The 18,235-nt window shown below is 35.1% G+C and overlaps 9 protein-coding genes and 1 non-coding gene across 10 annotated transcripts; 2 read left to right on the top strand and 8 right to left on the bottom strand. All coding sequences in view use genetic code 12, as the record gives it.

Moving 5' to 3' along the window:
- Positions 1-376: 376 nt before the first annotated feature.
- On the bottom strand, positions 377-2,848 carry GPR1 (Gpr1p; the record flags this gene model as incomplete). The annotated part of the gene is made up of 1 exon (XM_710614.2): positions 377-2,848. The coding sequence occupies one exon, from the start codon at positions 2,846-2,848 to the stop codon at positions 377-379; it is 2,472 nt and encodes an 823-aa protein (XP_715707.2).
- A 2,410-nt stretch (positions 2,849-5,258) lies between these two features.
- On the bottom strand, positions 5,259-6,674 carry AUR1 (inositol phosphorylceramide synthase; the record flags this gene model as incomplete). The annotated part of the gene is made up of 1 exon (XM_710615.2): positions 5,259-6,674. One exon carries the CDS (start codon positions 6,672-6,674, stop codon positions 5,259-5,261), a length of 1,416 nt encoding a protein of 471 aa, XP_715708.1.
- Positions 6,675-8,299: 1,625 nt separating this feature from the next.
- Positions 8,300-9,199, top strand: CAALFM_C501230CA (glucose-6-phosphate 1-epimerase; the record flags this gene model as incomplete). The annotated part of the gene is made up of 1 exon (XM_710616.2): positions 8,300-9,199. One exon carries the CDS (start codon positions 8,300-8,302, stop codon positions 9,197-9,199), a length of 900 nt encoding a protein of 299 aa, XP_715709.1.
- A 119-nt stretch (positions 9,200-9,318) lies between these two features.
- On the bottom strand, positions 9,319-10,620 carry CAALFM_C501220WA (uncharacterized protein; the record flags this gene model as incomplete). The annotated part of the gene is made up of 1 exon (XM_710618.2): positions 9,319-10,620. The coding sequence occupies one exon, from the start codon at positions 10,618-10,620 to the stop codon at positions 9,319-9,321; it is 1,302 nt and encodes a 433-aa protein (XP_715711.2).
- Positions 10,621-11,295: 675 nt separating this feature from the next.
- Positions 11,296-13,377, bottom strand: VPS1 (dynamin-like GTPase; the record flags this gene model as incomplete). The annotated part of the gene is made up of 1 exon (XM_710619.2): positions 11,296-13,377. The coding sequence occupies one exon, from the start codon at positions 13,375-13,377 to the stop codon at positions 11,296-11,298; it is 2,082 nt and encodes a 693-aa protein (XP_715712.1).
- Positions 13,378-13,726: 349 nt separating this feature from the next.
- CAALFM_C501200WA (ADP-ribose 1''-phosphate phosphatase) lies at positions 13,727-14,197 on the bottom strand (the record flags this gene model as incomplete). The annotated part of the gene is made up of 1 exon (XM_710620.2): positions 13,727-14,197. The coding sequence occupies one exon, from the start codon at positions 14,195-14,197 to the stop codon at positions 13,727-13,729; it is 471 nt and encodes a 156-aa protein (XP_715713.2).
- A 93-nt stretch (positions 14,198-14,290) lies between these two features.
- On the bottom strand, positions 14,291-15,403 carry CAALFM_C501190WA (uncharacterized protein; the record flags this gene model as incomplete). Its single annotated transcript, XM_710622.2, has 1 exon — positions 14,291-15,403. The coding sequence occupies one exon, from the start codon at positions 15,401-15,403 to the stop codon at positions 14,291-14,293; it is 1,113 nt and encodes a 370-aa protein (XP_715715.2).
- A 141-nt stretch (positions 15,404-15,544) lies between these two features.
- Positions 15,545-16,705, bottom strand: PUS4 (pseudouridine synthase; the record flags this gene model as incomplete). Its single annotated transcript, XM_710624.2, has 1 exon — positions 15,545-16,705. One exon carries the CDS (start codon positions 16,703-16,705, stop codon positions 15,545-15,547), a length of 1,161 nt encoding a protein of 386 aa, XP_715717.2.
- Positions 16,706-16,872: 167 nt separating this feature from the next.
- CAALFM_C501170WA (uncharacterized protein) lies at positions 16,873-17,601 on the bottom strand (the record flags this gene model as incomplete). Its single annotated transcript, XM_019475410.1, has 2 exons — positions 16,873-16,902; positions 16,975-17,601. 2 exons carry the CDS (start codon positions 17,599-17,601, stop codon positions 16,873-16,875), a joined length of 657 nt encoding a protein of 218 aa, XP_019330955.1.
- A 528-nt stretch (positions 17,602-18,129) lies between these two features.
- Positions 18,130-18,230, top strand: CAALFM_C501160CA. The gene has a single exon (XR_002086411.1). It is a non-coding gene; the product is annotated as an uncharacterized ncRNA (small nucleolar RNA).
- Positions 18,231-18,235: the final 5 nt, after the last annotated feature.

The raw sequence follows: 18,235 nt of genomic DNA, 5'->3' as shown, positions 1-18,235 counted from the left end.
AAAGTGTATACCACCAACTTTTTTTTTTTCGTGGCGCACACTTTCCCTCCCCTCCTCTGTCCTCTCGGTGCTATACTCTCCTTGTTTTTACTACAGCCACAACCCACAACCCACCACTTGCACCTTTTATTCTTCCCTTACTGGTACAACTTTACTTCCAAGCATATCAAATTAATAGGACAAATAAATAAATATACATTAAAATTAATAAATTAATAAACAAATTACATACATACATAACGTCTTTCCGTTTGTTGAATAATTAAAAATTAAAAATAAAAGATTGCTGAATACTTTTTGAAAAAATTCTTTGATTTTATGGACTCCTCATTTGAAGGTGTTTTATATACTGTGAAAAATTGTGATTAATTTTTTTTTACATTGGGGGTCCTTTTTTGAGAAATTCCATCAAATCCAATTCTCCATCATCATTATCATCTGCTTTATCGGTATCATTATCCACAGTATGTAATTCATCGATATCTTCATTGGATTTTACTCTATCAATTGGTGTGAATGTACTTGAAGTTGGAGAACTAACAATTTCATATGGTTTATTCAATGTAGTGTTGTTGCCTATAACAAGACTTGAATTTCTTCTTCCACCTAATGACCTAACAGGATCATTAAAACTGTCATTACTAGGTTGTCTAACATTTCTTCCCGTACCATGTAATCCAATAACCGTACTACTCTTTCTTGATAATAAATTTGATGATCTGTTACCAAATGTGAATTTTCCAAAATTGGGTTTAAACCCAGGAACGTCTTTGGTGCCCCATGAAGAAACATTAGAGTTCCCACCAGTATTCAAAATGTTGGAGAAATCATGAGCATTAGTTGGCTCTGTCCAATTGATGCCTGCACCCATGGACATAGGACTACTATCATTAGTATTACTTATGGTTGAACCTCCATGATGACCGCCACTACCACTACCACTACCATTGCCACTTCCGTCACCATATTTCTCAGCAATGTTAGTCGGGAAAGTTAAATCCTGTCGATCACGTGTAACTTCTTGCACAAGTTTATCTAGTTTTCTTGAATCTCTCAACTTGCGTTTAATGTATCGATCTTGGAATTTGGCAATATTCTTGTCGGTAGGTAATTGATAAAATGGGAAGCGATACTTGTTCATAAATTGTCTCCAAGGTTTATATGCATTTATGTTAACAAGACCGGAACTGGCACTTAAGGAGTTTTTGGCAATTCTTTTACTTGCAGTGGCCACTGTTTGAGCCGATTCGGCGCCTTCACTATATTTCCGTTGTTCTAAATTATTGACAATGATATTATCCACTCGTTGACGATTTTCCTTTTCAAAATTCTTCATGGCAGTGTTTCTCCAAGGTCTTTCACGATAAAAGAAAACCAATGTATCCACAAACCCATTCAATGGTTGACTCAAAGCTCCTAAAACATTGAGCCAATACACTGCATGGTGGTCTTCTTCATAATTGAATTGGGTGGCTTGTAAAATAAATGGGAAAAGCCATACAAGACAATAAGCAAATGGATAAATGAAAATCGATTTCATTTGCTTTTGAATAATTCTTTGTCGTCTTCGGAAATTTTCTAAATTGGCCTGTTGAATATCGGAATTGTGATGGCGATACAGATTTCGACTACTTTGCTTGTTGAGTTCAATGTCTTGATAATCTACTGATTCATCTTCCAATGCTTCTGCCAATTCTTCAGAATCATCATCGCCATCATCGTTATCAATTTCACCAATTACATTTCGGTGGGGGCTAGCTATTGTACCAGATGCATTATGGCTATGACTATGTCTCAGGGTAATTGGAGCAATGGTATCATCGGACATATTAGGAAACCATTGATCTTTCATTGACACAAAGAAATATTTCAACGATGAGAAAAAAGTGGGATTACTGTTGCTGGCGAGATGAAGGTTCCCTGCACCGCCATTACCAGCAGCATTTTTAAACACACCACCTAAAGTTTTAAATTCGCTAATGACTCGGATGTAGATTAATCCATAAATGACAAAAATCCCCACAACGATACAGTATCGAGGAACCCAGCTCAATACTAATCGCAACCAAACGGGTCTCATTGGCAAATAGCACCAACACACCAAAGAATCATACCCATCACTATGAATAAATGCTAGACTGGCAACAATCAATGGGACAAAAAATGACAAGGAATATACATAATACCGGAATTTATATAATCCACCTTCTACTCTATTGGAATTTTTCACTTTTGTGTTGAATGACGGTTTGAAAATTAATAAATAAGTATGGAAAGCAAATGCAAAAATAGCAATATCAGCTCCTTCAATTGCTGTTGCCGTGAAAAACCCTACCACTTGACAAAAATTATGATTATAGTATGCACTTGAATGAGTCAATATTCTTGTAGGATATAATAATAAAATACATGCTTTTAACAAATCGAAAAATAGTAAAAAGAAAATCAATTGATGACGGAAAACTATTCGTTTTGGGTCTATAGCAAATAAAAAATACATGGCTATTAGAACTGCGGCGATGGACCCACATGATGATGATATGGCTACTATTCGTTGAACTCGTGCCTGATGGTCGGTGAACTGGCCTAGTTGGTTGGCCTTATGGTCTCTAGTAGAATAATCTCTTTTGAAAATTGTGGGTAGTATTATGTCGTTGAATAATGCAGAAAGTATAGATGCTGTAGTAGTAGAATCATCGGTGCTGTCCTTAATTATGGTTGTCACTGTTGCTGTGGCTGCAGATACAGATGCAGCTATTGTTGCTATAGTTGTCGGTATGGTTGTAGGTGTTGCAGCAGGCGTGAATGCTTTAGTTGGCAGGGTTGCTATTGATATTAGGTCCGGCATTACAAACAGTTCGATATTATGTGAATGATTATTAATGATATTGGACAATAGACTGTAAGGACAGGCTTTTAGGTCACTTACTAATATCTAATTATATGTGCAAGTTTGAATACTTAATATATATATGGGATTCCTTTTCTTTTTCTTTTTCTTGTAAGGAAAATAGGGTGCTTTTTTCCTTCAATATATATCTGGATATGATTAAGTTTTAATATAATAATTTTTTTTTCGTAGTTCGTAGGTTTTGCTGTTGTGTTTTTTTAAAGTTTTTAAATTAAAACTATTTTTATATACAGCTAGGTTTTTTAATTAATGAAGATGAAAAAAAAAATTTGCTATTTAATTTAATAGAACAATCAATCAATCAACTTGGGGGTAAATAAAATTGAAATTGAAATGGAAATGAGGTTTTTAATCAACGTATATTATATAAAACACTTTTACTATTGTTAATCTTTTGTATTATCAATCGCGGCATTTTGTAATTCTTTTTTTTTTTTGCTTCTCGCCTCTAATTTATCTAAAAAAAAATTTAGCATTTATTTTTGTATTGGTGGTTCTCTTCTCTCCTTCCTTTGCTTTCCTTTCCTTCGTCCAGCGCCCCCCCCCCCCCCCCCCTTTTTTTTTCTTCTATTTATTTGCTTTGTTTTACAAACAATGTGGTGCCGACCCGTCCCATTTGGATGTCTTTTTTTTTTCTTGTTATCTTTGGTGTGTAAATGTATGTTTAGTACTATTTAGACACAATCCAAGACTAACACCAATACTCTAGTCATCAGAAAATGCTGTCTAGAATCATTCAACTTCTTATTGTAATGACCAACTTTGACTTTAAAAAGGTTTTCAGTAGAGGATTAGTTATGGTTTGAAGAAAATTCTACTTTTTTTTTTCGTCCCAGGCTTAAAATTCCCGCGGGCTTGGCTAAGCATATTATTAGTTTTTGTGTAATGCTCATATATTGATCACAACACTGCTGCCACTCCGGCCACTACTACCACTTCCGCCATCAATTTCTGTCACGGTGTAGAAAATTTTTTCGTAACTGTATACTTTCTAATCCAAATTATTTTTTTTTTCTGTAAAACCTCCTGGTTGTGATTGTTCTTAATTTAGTTACACCTTACTGTTTATTGTTATTGTGACAGACGCCTTGAATGTTGATGTCACTAATACGATATACGTTTTATCTAAGTTTTATTTGTGGTTAGTAGTGGTTTGATATCTCTTCGTTCGTTCCCCGCTTTAATCATAGACACCACCAAGAAGTTGTTAGCAGTTAATCTTCCTCAAAACCAATAATAGTATGTACAAGCGAGCCAATCTGAATAATTTGCATCACTAGTGTCAGTCATCGAACAAGACGAGTATTAAGCTCAAGTTGCAAAAAAAAAATATACCTGTCATTCAGTTTATAGATATCTTTGTTGTCTGTTTACCTCGGCATATTAGAGAAGACAATCAGTTTTGTTCTTGATTTTGTAAGCATCATCATCATTATTATTTCTTTGACAGTATAAATGATTTGATGGATAGTGGTCTGGGCACGGCATTTTTTTTTTTGTGGTATATTATTGTTAACCTTGTTTTTCGATAATCGGTGATTTACCGAGGTGATGATGATACTAATTGTTTTATGAAATACCAAGAAATCTTGTCACTTTTGAAATTTATTATTAGCACCGTACAGTTTTAAGCTTGGCAGGTTTGTGAATATAGCCTATGATTTAGTTTGAAGTATACAAATCAATCGAGTTGTTGTTGAAATGCATTCAATTTTTTGGGCTATATCTTGTAGCATTGCAATCACACTCATTAGGTATGTTGTTAAAGGCTCTAAAAAAACTTGTTGGCTTTTATTTATTACGTGGTTTACAAGCCTTCATTCACGGTCATAGCCATAAGAAAGCTGCCAACCTCTTGATTTGCACCTCAAAAATTATAATAGTAGCATTAACACTGCTTTCTTGTACACATTAATACAAATGTTGACTCCAGTTTCCACTACTACAGGACATACACGTATATATATGAAACAGTTGTATATTAATTATTAGGGGATGCTATTATAAATATCCAAAAGAAAAAGCAATTGGCAAATATCAGAAACTAAAAACAAATTAATTAGATAAAATATTATTCTGGGGGGCTAAGGGATAAAGGAACCTAAAACAATCCAAACACATTAATGTAAAAAAAGAAAGACAAACACAAAAACAAAAAAACTTAAAAAAACTGTGCCCATTCTATATTGATGGTAATTAATGCAAAATAGTAAAATATTCAATGAACAGCAAATGAACTCAACAATAATAAAAAAAAAGTAGGAAATTAAAAACAGATAGTGTAGGTATTGAACATAAAATCATTAATTAGGAGGAAATAAAGAAATTAATAGAAACTGCTGTTTTACTAATTTCTTTTGGAATCCAAATCATCTACTGATGTAGCTGAGGATGCAGCATATGTGCTACCCTGTGGTTCGTCTTCAAACACCGAAGGAGTACTCGACGAAATTTCATCGCCTTCTTCTTCTTCATCCTCTTCGTTAATTCCAGGCACTTGATCATTGTTAGTAAGATTACTCAATGGAACCTGAGTCTTTGAGCTTTGTCTGGACCTAGAAAAATTTGACATCTCAAATGCTTCAGGTGTTTCAGCTCTCAGTGGGGGACTAACCTGAGACTCTTGGTACACTCTCGTATACAATCTGCTTTCATTATCATTGCTGTTGATAGGGATATAATTGTATGATAAAGGGTCAATTTCTTGGATATCGATTTTTTCAATTTCAGTGTATGACCAACGACAGAAAAGGCCTTCTTTGTTTTTTGGCAAATATTTATATTTAGTGAATTCAAAAACAGTCAAAGATAACATGGCTCCACCAATCAAATCGACAAAGTAGTGATGAGTCAAATACATCGTGCTCCACCAAAGCCAAGATGCGTATGTAACCCACACAAACTTGAATCGTGGAAACAACCAACACAAAAATAACACTTCCATGATACAACATCCTGAATGTAACGATGGGAATGCCCCAAAAATGATTGATGAATTGGAAAATCCGGTGGTATACATATCAACACCTAACAATTTATCTATCCTTCCAAGTCCACCAGGAGACCCGTGCATTGAATAATTAGCTGGTTCTAATCCGTGCAAGTTTTTGTACCATGGAGGAGCAGCTGGGAATGCCATTTGAATCAAGACTCCAAGCAAGTTCATATAACCAAAGGCAAACCCAAATGATCTTAATGCCGTCGGTGGCCCAAATAAAAATATAATAGCAGCAAGTACAAATGGGAAACTGAAATGAATAATCCCATATGGTAACCATGCCAATATATCTAACACTCCGGTAGTGATGGTTGCCAAAACATTTGATAAATTATCGCCGTACAAAATTGTTTCCATAGCTGGTAAAACTTTAACTGTGATAGCTGGTTTCCATTCTTGAGGTATTTTAGCACACGTAAAATATAATGCCAACCAAGTGAAAACGGGCAAGGCAGGAAGAAAAAATTGTGATGTTAAGGGTATTAAAAAACAAGTAGCAAATGCTAAGATTATTGGTAATTTTATAAAAAATGAAGCTGGGAAAACCACAAACACGAAAAAAAGTATGGAAACCAAAAACCCATAATGGAATATTTCTCCCACCGTCCAATGATGATGCTTTAATTTACGTAAACTCGTTTGTATGTTTGTATCAAAATTCAAATCACTAACTGTAGAACCAGGAGCCTTCTCCAGAAGAAAATAGTAGTGGAATAATTGGTACGGTTTTTGTATTATTTTGGAACGCAAAATAGAAGATGCCATTATTCAGTTTGTTTTTGTTATGATATTGGGTGAATAATATATGTAAAACACGGACTATGTTTGCTAAAAAAGTATAGGAATGATAAATGTTACTTTTTTCCAAGCCAGATTCTATATAAGTATTGGTGGAATTGTGGTTCTGGTGTAGTCGTCTGATTCTAAACTAAATAACAACAGGAACAAATCAATAATATATATAAAGTAAAACTATCAATATGATCTAAAAAAATGGTGGTTCTAATGTAGCGGGGAAGAGGAGAGGTGTGTAATATTATCAACACGTTAATATATACACTGTTCCTAGGTATGTGTTCTTTATAAAATTGATGAATTAAGGCTGGTTGGTTGTCTAAGTGGACTTGTAAGAAGTTTTATACAAAATGGGAATATGAGAAGAGAAAGTGTGAGAAGTGAAAGAGAGAAAAATAGGGGAAAACCAAACAAGAAGGAGAAAAAAAAAGAACCGATGGTAGTGTGCCTCAATCCAAAGGGTGAAAATTTCTTTTTTTATTAAAGTTTGTTTACTGGATTGAGTTTAACTTCACACACACACACACCACCAGATTTACTGGAAGAAGAAGACCGTACATTATAGGATTCCCGAAGTCGTGCAAACCAGTCAATTGCTTTTGATGTATTTAATTGTAAGCTCTTCCCTAGGATATACCTGATTTGGTTCAATATTGTAAATGCTTAACCTAATCTTGTTCAATCGTTAGTATGTGTAGAGGACAATAGTTCTTTTTTTTTATTTGGCCAATTGTTGTGTTTGCTGGTTTGCCTATAGTTTTTTATTGTTCCGAAAAAAAAACCATTTAGCCGTCAAAACCGGTTAAGGTGCGGTGATGTTTAAGGTCGGAACTGGCGAAGCTAGTCCCAGTGTTGTGAATGTTCCCATTACTGTATTATATCGACTATTTTAGCACTATTTGAGCCATTTTTGATTACTATTTTTTGGAATGGTAACAGCCTCTTTTTGCCTTCACTCATTAAAAAAGACTGATCATTAATAAATCAGGGTTACATAACACTTGCAGATAATTACTGAAAAAATTATGACAAAAAAAAGTTAAAAATTCAGCCCATCACAACACGAAAATGTTAACTTTATTTCAGAAAACTTTGCAAACAGCAATCATCAGAAGACAAATGTATTCGTTGATCAACATGTTTACTTACATATTAGTTGTATACAATTGAGTTATTTCCCAATTTGAGGGTTATTTTATGGCGACCTATTAGTAAATTCTTAATAATTTCGCAGTCGCAAGAAAATTCCTTATACGTTTGGAAAGCAATTATGGTCCTCTATCATAAGCAAGTCCTGGGTCCTTCTAGCCAATCAATTTGTCTCAATATAACCATTATCAAATTGAATGTTGCTCAGATTGTAATGATTACATTTGCACTCTATTACTGTAAATTGTGTGTATCTATGCTGCTGCAACGTGGACACGACTGTGTGTAGTAATTTTTCTATGTTCCAGCACATTTCCGAAACGGGACAGACAACAGCAAAACGTATTTACTTTTTCTCTTATAACCTAGGCTTTCTCTCCAAGTAGAGCAACAATCTTTTTCCAATATTTTACCATCGATTCTCCACCAAAACAAATTATCCAATTATGCCAGTTGAAGAGCTTGAAGACCGTGTTATCATTACTGATCCAAATGACTCAACTAACAGAGCCACCATTTTGAAATTTGGTGCTACTGTAGTTTCTTGGAAAAACAATAATCAAGAAAAATTGTGGTTATCAGAAGGTGCTCATTTAGATGGAAGTAAAGCCGTTAGAGGTGGTATCCCATTAGTTTTCCCAGTTTTCGGTAAACAAAAAGATTCAAATCATCCAACTTTCAAATTACCTCAACATGGATTTGCTCGTAATTCAACTTGGGAATTCTTGGGACAAACTCAAGAAAGTCCTATTACGGTTCAATTTGGATTAGGTCCAGAAAATGTTGATCCAGAAACTTTGAAATTATGGAATTATGATTTCACTTTGATTTTAACTGTTAGTTTGACTAAAGATAAATTGGTTACTTCAATTGACGTGGAAAACACTGGTAAAGAAGCATTTGAATTTAATTGGTTGTTCCATACATATTATAGAATCCATGACATCACCGATACATTAGTTACCAATTTAATTGACCAACAATGTTACGATCAATTGATTGGTGAATCATATATCGAAAAGGCACCAGTTATCAGTTTCCATGAAGAATTTGATAGAATTTATTCAAAAGTCAGTTTGGAAAAATCCATTCAAGTCGTTGATAAAGGTCAAGTTCTTTTCAATCTTCATAGAAAAAACTTGCCTGATTCCGTTGTATGGAATCCATGGACTAAGAAAGCTGAAGGTATGGCTGATTTCCAACCAAAATCAGGGTTTCATCAAATGGTCTGTGTTGAGCCAGGTCATGTTAACTCAATGGTCTCTTTACCAGCTGGTGGGAAATGGTCAGGTGGTCAAGAAATCACTATTGGCGGTGAGATTAAAGTTCAAGCTAATATTTATTAGAATTCTTTGAATAGACAATTAGTATATATATATATATGTATGCACATTAAAGAAAAGAAAAAAAAAGAATCAACGAAATATGATTGTGTTTACTCTATTTTTTATTTTTGGCAGCATGTTCACGAAAGCTTATCTTTGAATTTTTGAAACTTATTAAGCGATTTGAGGGACGATGAAACTGTAGGTTTATCGTATAATGAGAACGGTTGGGGTATCGTTACAGACTTTGATTTCGTCATTGTCGGAAGATTAGTTGAGTTTTGTAAGGCACGAGAATCAACGCTTCTAGAGGATACACTAGAAGGTATTGATTTCGATGGACTGACTCTAGTCAATCGAGGGGTATTCTTATTAGTTTGTGTAAATGACGGTTTTTTATTGAGCGCAGGCAAATGTGACCCATGTGGAGGTGGCGGTGGTGGCATGTCATTAACAGGCAGATGTGCAAAATACATAGACGGCATATTTGGTGACGGAGTCCCACTAAAACTTGGTATAGATGATTTCCGTTGTAATGAAGGGATTGACGACTTTTTGTTCAAAGTGGGTATTGAAGATTTTCGGTTTAATGTAGGATGGGAAGACTTCTTTTGCAATTGAGGAATAGAGCGTTTCTTGTATAAACAAGGAGGATCAGCAAGTTTCTGTTGTTGTTGTTGTTGATGTTGTGAAGGTGATGATGTGTGTACGACACCAGCCATTTCCAACGAGCTTTGTCTTAATTTGTTGGTTGGAGGATATGGTTTAACAAAATTTTCTTTATTTGGAGATCCAGTCTCTGTTGTTTTCCGTCGTAATATTGAATTCAAATCCCTTGAACCTTTCGAAGGTGATATTTTTCTATTGGGACTACTGTTATTCTCAACAGTGGTTTCCTTTTGTATTACTGGAACAGCAACTATCTGATCAGATCCATTCAATGTTCTTCTTCTTTTGGTTGCCGATTCCTCCATCTCCCCTGATGACGGTGATTCAGATTTCTGTGGTGATGGGGTTTTCATATGAACCGAATAATGCTGATTTATAGAATCCATTTGTGTGAATTTATTCATATGAATAGTACTATAGCGTTTGTTTCTTCTATTCATGACTTTGTTGGAGCTGGAATCTCCATTGCTATAATTATTCAGTCGTGATATCGGTGGTGGTGACCCCAACAATTGTTGGGCTCGTGAATTTAGTTCCGATAAAACATTGTTAGTGATTTTTTGTGAATAACCTTTTTGTAACATTGTTGCTGCTGTTGGAGACGTCTGTATATCATCAAGACTTGGGTAGATACTGTTGCTGTTAAATGTGGAGGTGTCATGCAAATGAAGATCGAGCTGATGTCCCGATGATGGTGAATTTAAGGTTAGATCTCGGATCTTTTTTATCGGTGTATTCATAGACACCATTGGATAATTTGTCGATGACTCCATGATTGAGCTAAGGAGTTTTCAAGGATACAGAAAATAGAACGAAAGTAGATGACCCTTGTCAGTCTTTTGAATAGAAAGAATAAAACACTAAAAAAAAAAGAATAGTCACCAGGAAGTTACTGAATGTTGTGATGTAAATTAATTGTTCCAGTGAGCACAGTATAAAAAAAAATTAGAGAGCATTGTTTACTTATTATTTTTTTTTCCCTCTGTTCCAGATTACTCAAATAGGCAAATGGTAAACAGATCAAAAATATCAACAATAACAACAGAGAGAAAGTACGTCAGTATACCGTTGGTGGGGTTAATTTTTGCAACCTTAACTTTGTATAGTTAAAACTGTCACTGTCAGTTTAGTGAGTTTATTCGGTTTACACAGTTTTCATTCCCAAAAAACTAACAACATTAATTGATTTGATAAATCTTACGAAAAACTGTTGTCAAGAGTACTAGCAAACAACACACACACAACAACTTAATTGGAATGACAACACACTTTTGTGTCTAACTATATTGCTCACAAGTTCACAGGCCCACTTACTCTACGCAAGAAGATGATGCATAAACACACTTATATTTATAAATTGGTTCATTAACTAAGCAGAATTATTAAGAAGATAAATATATACCACCGACTTTCTGAAATAAAAAGAATTACTCTACTCTATAATACCTCTAAACACTAGAAACAATTTCACTAGCGTTTCTCAACACCTCAACCATTCTAACACATTCCTTTCTCTTTTGAACAGTAAGCTCATTTTCCTTAACCAAATCATCCAAGTCTGGACTGCTGTACAACTTTTCCAATAAAGTCTTTTGGATCTCATCCTTGGATTTGTTGATCAATTTCAACATAATAGCTTTAGGAACAACATCACCAACAGTACGCTTAACAATATTATAGTATGAAGAAATCAATAATTTGATAACTTCGGTTTCCATAGTTTCTCTTTCACTCATAGTACCTGTGGCTCTCAATACTGGAGGTGGGGCTTCCATTTGTTGTAATCTCTTTTTGTTTTTGCTAGAAAAGAATCCACCAAAGAATCCATTAGATGACCCATCTTCTGGTTTAGGTGATGTGGCTTGTGCTGGTTGTTGACTTGGCGGCAATGGTTTACCAGTCTTAGGATCAACAGCAACTTGTGGCTTTGGATGGAACTTCTCTTCCACAATAGACATTGCTTGTGTCCCCTTCAACAAATCTGGATGAGCAGTGTTAACATATGTCTCCTCAGCTTGAATTATATCATTGACAAACTCAGTGGTTGGAATCAACAAATCTCTCAAGTATAAAATGAAATTCTGAGACAATTGCTCTTTCAAACCGGGGTATCTTGAATATTGTGGTTGACTAATAATTTGTGATAAAATTCTGACTAACTCATCGAAAATTAAATTGATACATCTGATAGAAGGTTCTTCCAATCTTTTGATTTGTTGTCTTACCAACACCTCGAAAGCTTGGGTACCGACAAACAACGAGGGTGCCGACCCAGAGGTATTATGCATAATTGTTCTAATATCAGCATCTTTAATTTGATCAAATGGATCAATGGCATTAACCCCATTCTTGAAAATTTCATGAAACACAAAGGAAATACGGGCACCACCACTCAATTCTTGTGAGCTCAATTCTTTGGATTCACCATCTAAGATGCCAGTGTAATCTTTGGAGAAATTAGTGATCATACTCAATGCAATTGATGCAGGAGACTCAGCCATTTCAGGTCCAAGCATTGATAATTCTTGTTGATACTTCTTCAATGAATGCTCAATTCTCATCTTGATGTCAGGTAAAGTACTCTTGATGTGGTGCAACAAAATACCATTCAATTTCTTGGCCAAGTAAGGAGTACCACAGAATTGGGCTTTGGCTCTGTATGATGGGTGATTTTCAAAAAAGTTTCTTTCATCTTTCAATGCGTCCCTGATAGTTTTCTTAGCTTCGATATCCTTTTGACCTCTGTTTATCACTGGAACATAACCAAATCTCAATGGGATGACACGTCCAGCCAAGATGTCAATAACATCAGTACCTTGATCCATTAAATCCACTTTGGTTAAAACACCAATTGTTCTTGCACCTTCAGGGTCAACTTCTCTTGCTAATTTCAACCCATCTGAATTGGCCAAATCTGTATTAGCAGCGTTGACAGACAAGATAATGGCGTTAGGCTTAGAAATAAATTTCATAATCATATCTTTGATTTGTCTTTCAATATCTTTGGGCTGATCACCAACGGGGACTTTTGTCAACCCTGGTAAATCAACTAAAGTTAACGTTAAAACGTGAGGAGAGTAAATTCTCAAATTGATTGGCACTGGTGAAATACCCAAATTCTTACCTGTTTTGGCATCAGTTTCTCTAACAATTTCGTTTCTGATATCTTCAAAATTGAAAAACTTTTTCCCCGGCAAATGCAAAAATTCACCCCATTCATCAGCATTATTTTCTGATTGACCACCTGTGCTTTCTGAAGCATTAACATCAACCAAATCATTAGCTTTCTTCAAATCCTTGCTTGGTCTTCTGTTGATTAATTGTAAAACCAAGGGCCTTCTGGTAACAATACCTGTTCCTCTAGGTAAAAAGTCTCTACCAACAACATTTTCCAATACTGACGATTTACCACTGGATTGGGATCCAACAACAGTGATTTGAGGCAAATCTACTGGCGAGGATGATCCTCCACCTAAAGGAGCCAATGCATCTTGTAATTTGTTAATGGTGGCAATCAATGTCTCATCCATTTTTGATATAACTTTCTATCGTTTGATTAATTGCTTTGTATGGGAATATATATAAAAGAATATTTTTTTCTACCAAAAAAAAAAAAAATCAATTGGTTGTCAATAAAGTACTCGTTTGTTATCGTTTTTTGGTAAATATTGATTTTGGTGGCACTGTCTCTATGCATTCAAAAAAAAAATTAAGCAAGACAAGAAATGATCCACTTACACACGACCATCGGTTATGATCAAGTGTCATGAAATTTTACAAAACCCAGCCTCCATTGAACTAGACTGATATTAGAAATGTAACCCTATAAGCTTTTTTTTGGTTCTTTAGACTAAACCAACAGTAAATGTTTGTATATATTCAAATTACATAAACATTGAAATGCAAATTATCAAATTCTTGTAGGGCCAGCTCGGTATCTTCCCATGGAACACCGAATATCCCAGCATTGATCTTGGGCATATTTATAGCAACTTTACCATCACATTTCTCCACTTCTTTATAGTCAGATACCTTTCTTGCCAAGTCTGCAATTGATTGTTTGGTAAAATGGACAATTTGTTCTGGTGTTTGATTAAAATCACTTGTGAAAAGACACGCAATAAGTATATTTGGCTGATCCGACTCAATAATGAAAGATGTACCCAATAGATTAGAGTTCTTATGACAATATTGACTGTACTCGTTGTTTGATTTGGGGAACTTCTTTCGGAATACAGCTGCTATACCTCCTCCCCATGATCCATGGGTATTACAGGCATGGGCTAGAATTACTTTTTTACCAGCTGGAATTGCGTGTGTGAACAAATCACCTTTAATATATTGAATCATTGATGTTGGAAATAAATGCAATTGTATATATATTTGTATGTATCGATTTAAAAGAAAGGGATGAAAAATTAAGAAGCAATTGAGGGTTGCACACTATTTTTTCTTCTCCAACTTTAGAGATACTGATTCACCCGGAGAATTGTGTTTTACGTCGTTGAAAAAGAACCCCTGTTCACTGCCAGCACCAAAAACATTTTCATATATATGCTGGCTTTCATCTGTATCCTCATTGTAACTAGTCTCTTCGTAGGAGTTGGTAAAAGTGAATGCGTTTGTAAATTGAGCAACCTCGTCGTCGTTATGATTTGGCAAATACCTATCTTCTGGGGTGACCATAAAAAACTGTATCTCGCTTCCCTTTACGAGTTTAGCTTCTGGTGAGAGAGCAATGATGTCAGCCTTGGCTCCCCATCCACCACCACCCGCAGTAACTTTAAACCTCTCAACTTTTGTACTGTTTGGTTTCTTGATTTTGACGAAAACCTCTGTCTCCTTAGATCCAATGCTCATCAATTTTTTGTTCTCCTCAAGGTATTTGGCTGCAGGGTTGTTATCAATAGATTTAAGCAAGTTGCCCACACAATTGGTGACCTTAAAGCTAGTTCCAGGATACAAATCGGTCCAGTTGTCTTTTACCACAGCACTGGAGTGTCTTGGTATCAATCCTCGGGGCAACAGGATCTCTAAATCACACAAATGTTGTCCCAGATTCAAACCATTACCAAAGTAAAATAAAGTTATAATCGAGCCAGTAGAGAACACGGTGTTTGCTAGATTCAATTTTAATTCCATTTCTTGTCTTAGATTAATTTTCAATTGGGAAGCTATGTTCTTCCAATGTTTCTGTGCACTAACAACATTCAAGCCATCACTTTCTCGAGGTGGTTTATTAATATCATCTTTTTCTTCCAAAAGAGCCGAGTCCCCAATACTAATAGGTTCGTCCAACCAAAGCTCAGAAACTCCATTTCTGTGTGAATAAGGTACAACTGTATCAACACCTGCTACAACCAATTGCAAATCTTGTTTTTGGGACAATTTGATTGAGTCCTCGATGACTTGAGGTAGATTTGTTGGGGTCGATAAAACTAGCAATGATTTTGGAGTGAATTGCTCTGGAATTTTTAACTGGAAATCAACTGGATTGATAGTGGTCTTTGTCAAATAAGAAAGAGAACGTATTTGTTTCGGAAATAGTCTGATCATTGTTGTCTATGTACACAAGTATACAAATCTATAAGGGGAAGTTGTGAAATTTTTTTTAGGGGAGGGATTCTTTTTTTTTTCTTTGGCGAATCAGTTGCTTAGGTTTTTTTTTGTTTTTTCACACATTGGCTTTGGTTGTTCTTATTTTTCAACTTCATCAATAGATCTTTTTTGAGGAATAGTTTCTGAAGTTGACTCTTTGGTTTCCTTTGTGACCAGAAATTCTACAGTCTTGGCCACTTCTTCAAATTCTTTGTCCAAGTCTTGTATTTCAGCACCACCTTTTTCAAAAACCTTCTTTAATACTGGACCCCATATTCTTTCATCTTTTTCAAAATCTTCAAATTTAAACACATTTTTACCCAATTCCCATTCAGATTGTTTTGTTCTAATCAACTCCACCATGTATGCACTAGACTCCATAGCTCTACCAATATCACTAATCAAACTTCTAATATAAGTACCGGATGACACATCACTAATGAAATGAATCATTGGCAATTTCTCTGGTAAAGATTCGTCGTCAGCTAACAACTTTGGTTTTCCAGTTTCCTTAGGTAGACCCTCTTTTTCAGCTTTTTCCAAATATTGCTTGGAAAAGAATAATGGCGAGTCATTTAAAGTTGGATTATCCTTCAACCCATGTTCTTTGGGAACACCATTTTCGTCTAACTCGCTTTCCAATTTTGTAAATTCGTGATCAGTTTTCAATGAGTCTTCTTTGACAACAGTAATATTATTGACAGTAACATCTCTTACTTTGATATTTGTAGGCAAAGACAATCCTTTTCGTGCGTATTCGTAAAGTGGTTTCCCATTGACTTTTAATGCTGAGAAAATAGGTGGGGTTTGCTTAATATCACCAATAAATTTTTCCACAGTACTATCTATTAATTCCAGGGTAATGTGATCAATTTTGTTTTTACTAACAATTTCCCCCTCTGAATCCCCCGTGGTGGTAGATATTCCCAACAAGGCTTTTGTTTCATATGTCTTTTGACACTCAGCAAGATAGTATTGTAATTTTTTCGTTCCCAATCCAACACCAACCACCAAAATCCCACTTGCTAAAGGATCCAATGTACCTCCATGGCCAATTTTCACCTTGGTTGAGGCGATCTTTTTCTCAATCTTTTGCGGTTTCCATTTTCTATCACGGCTAAGATCTGATCTTATTTTGTCTTTCATCTCTTGTAAGTCTTTGGCAAACACTTCGGATTTTGTGAACTTATTCTGAATTCTTTCAATGAATTTGGCAGATGTAATGCCTGAGGGTTTGTATACTGCAAATACTCCGTTCATTTTTATAGATTTGAGTCTGAGCATACAAGATAAAGTGAAGCAATGCCAATAGTATTTTTTTTTGAGATGTCTTCAGGATTCTATTTTTCTATTGCGTGTGGTAGTGCGACATCATCACTCATCGTCGCCTACTACAAATGATCAACCCTCCACGTCTTCCTGTACACCTACCTGGGCTTCGTTATTTGAAAATCAAGCTATTGTAATGTTAGTAAAGAGAAGTTCTCCATACAATGTAAGAAAAGCGTTTTGTAGTTTTTTATACATACAGATAAATATCCAGTGACTCTCGGTGATATAATCTTAAAATCAACACCTTTCTTTTCGTTAATTTGGTTGATGGAATCAATTTGGCTTTCTAGTTCCATTAGCTTTCTTTTTGTAAATGAGTAAATTCCAAGGAAATTCAATAAACTTAGGAATAACCCACCAGATAGTAGATCCAATAAGTTTTCGAGCAACATCCTTTTGCTCATTGGATTGAATGCTACCGCAAGTGATTCATTGACTAGACTGACTATGTTTTCAAATTCACTCCTCAGTATAATGTTTTCCAAGCTAGGGATCGACGAGCTTTCATTAAAACTATTATCATCAAATGATCCACTCATAAGTTGTGTCAGAGTGATTGCTCCAGGCTCTGAACCTGGGTAGTAACAAGAAAACTGTGGAATCAAATCAGGAAATTGAACTGTATGATACACACGTGGAATCCGAATGATTCTGGTTTCTTTAAACGTGCTAGATGAAAGGTCAGTGTGTATGTTGGGAAAATGGTTAATCACTAGTGAAGTGTCATCTGATCCTGGAACCAAATATTCATGGTAATTGAAAAATACTAACTCTTGAGAAGATTGATCAGGATTGACTGTAGAGTCTGTCTTGGTTTCATTCATGTACTTGTATATTTAGATTCACAAACACTGTTGATTCAGCCACTTTGTATCAAACTAATCTACTCATAAAACCCTAATTTTTTTCGCATTTGAAAGCATAGTGTAAAGATATCTACCAAAATACACGACTATGTTTAGTATGTGGACAACATTCTGAATGGTATAATTGTTATAACTCTACTGTTAGAGATTACTGTGGTGGAAGAGTTGGGGATTCAGATGATAAATTCACAAGTCTAAGAGTTCAGATAAAGCTGGATGGATTTGTAAGTTAATTTCTTTTCTACAACTCAGTGTAGAATTTCAATGACGCATCTTGATCTGCAAAAAAAATGAAATAAATAGAATAAAATTTTTCTTTCCTCTCTACTCTTTCTTTTTCTTCTTTTTCGTCTTTTCCTTAGTTCCACAACGTTATTGCAATATTACTTCATTTGAGATATAGGTATGTTTCTCATTAGAAAAGCTCAATCTGTGAGCTAGCTTACTTCCTGCCTTATGTTGCTTCATTTTCTTGGTAGTTTATATTCAATGATGATACTGAGTCGTTAGGACTCCACAGCATTAAACCCAGCTCAATTGATATTTTTGTTTATGATAAGAATTGTTAAATTATATATATCTGAAATATAAT

Source organism: Candida albicans, chromosome 5 (assembly GCF_000182965.3).
Source record: "Candida albicans SC5314 chromosome 5, complete sequence".
NCBI classification, from domain to species: domain Eukaryota; kingdom Fungi; phylum Ascomycota; class Pichiomycetes; order Serinales; family Debaryomycetaceae; genus Candida; species Candida albicans.
The sequence above is the reverse complement of the archived record's forward strand: the minus strand, read 5'-3'. Positions and strand labels throughout refer to the sequence as shown.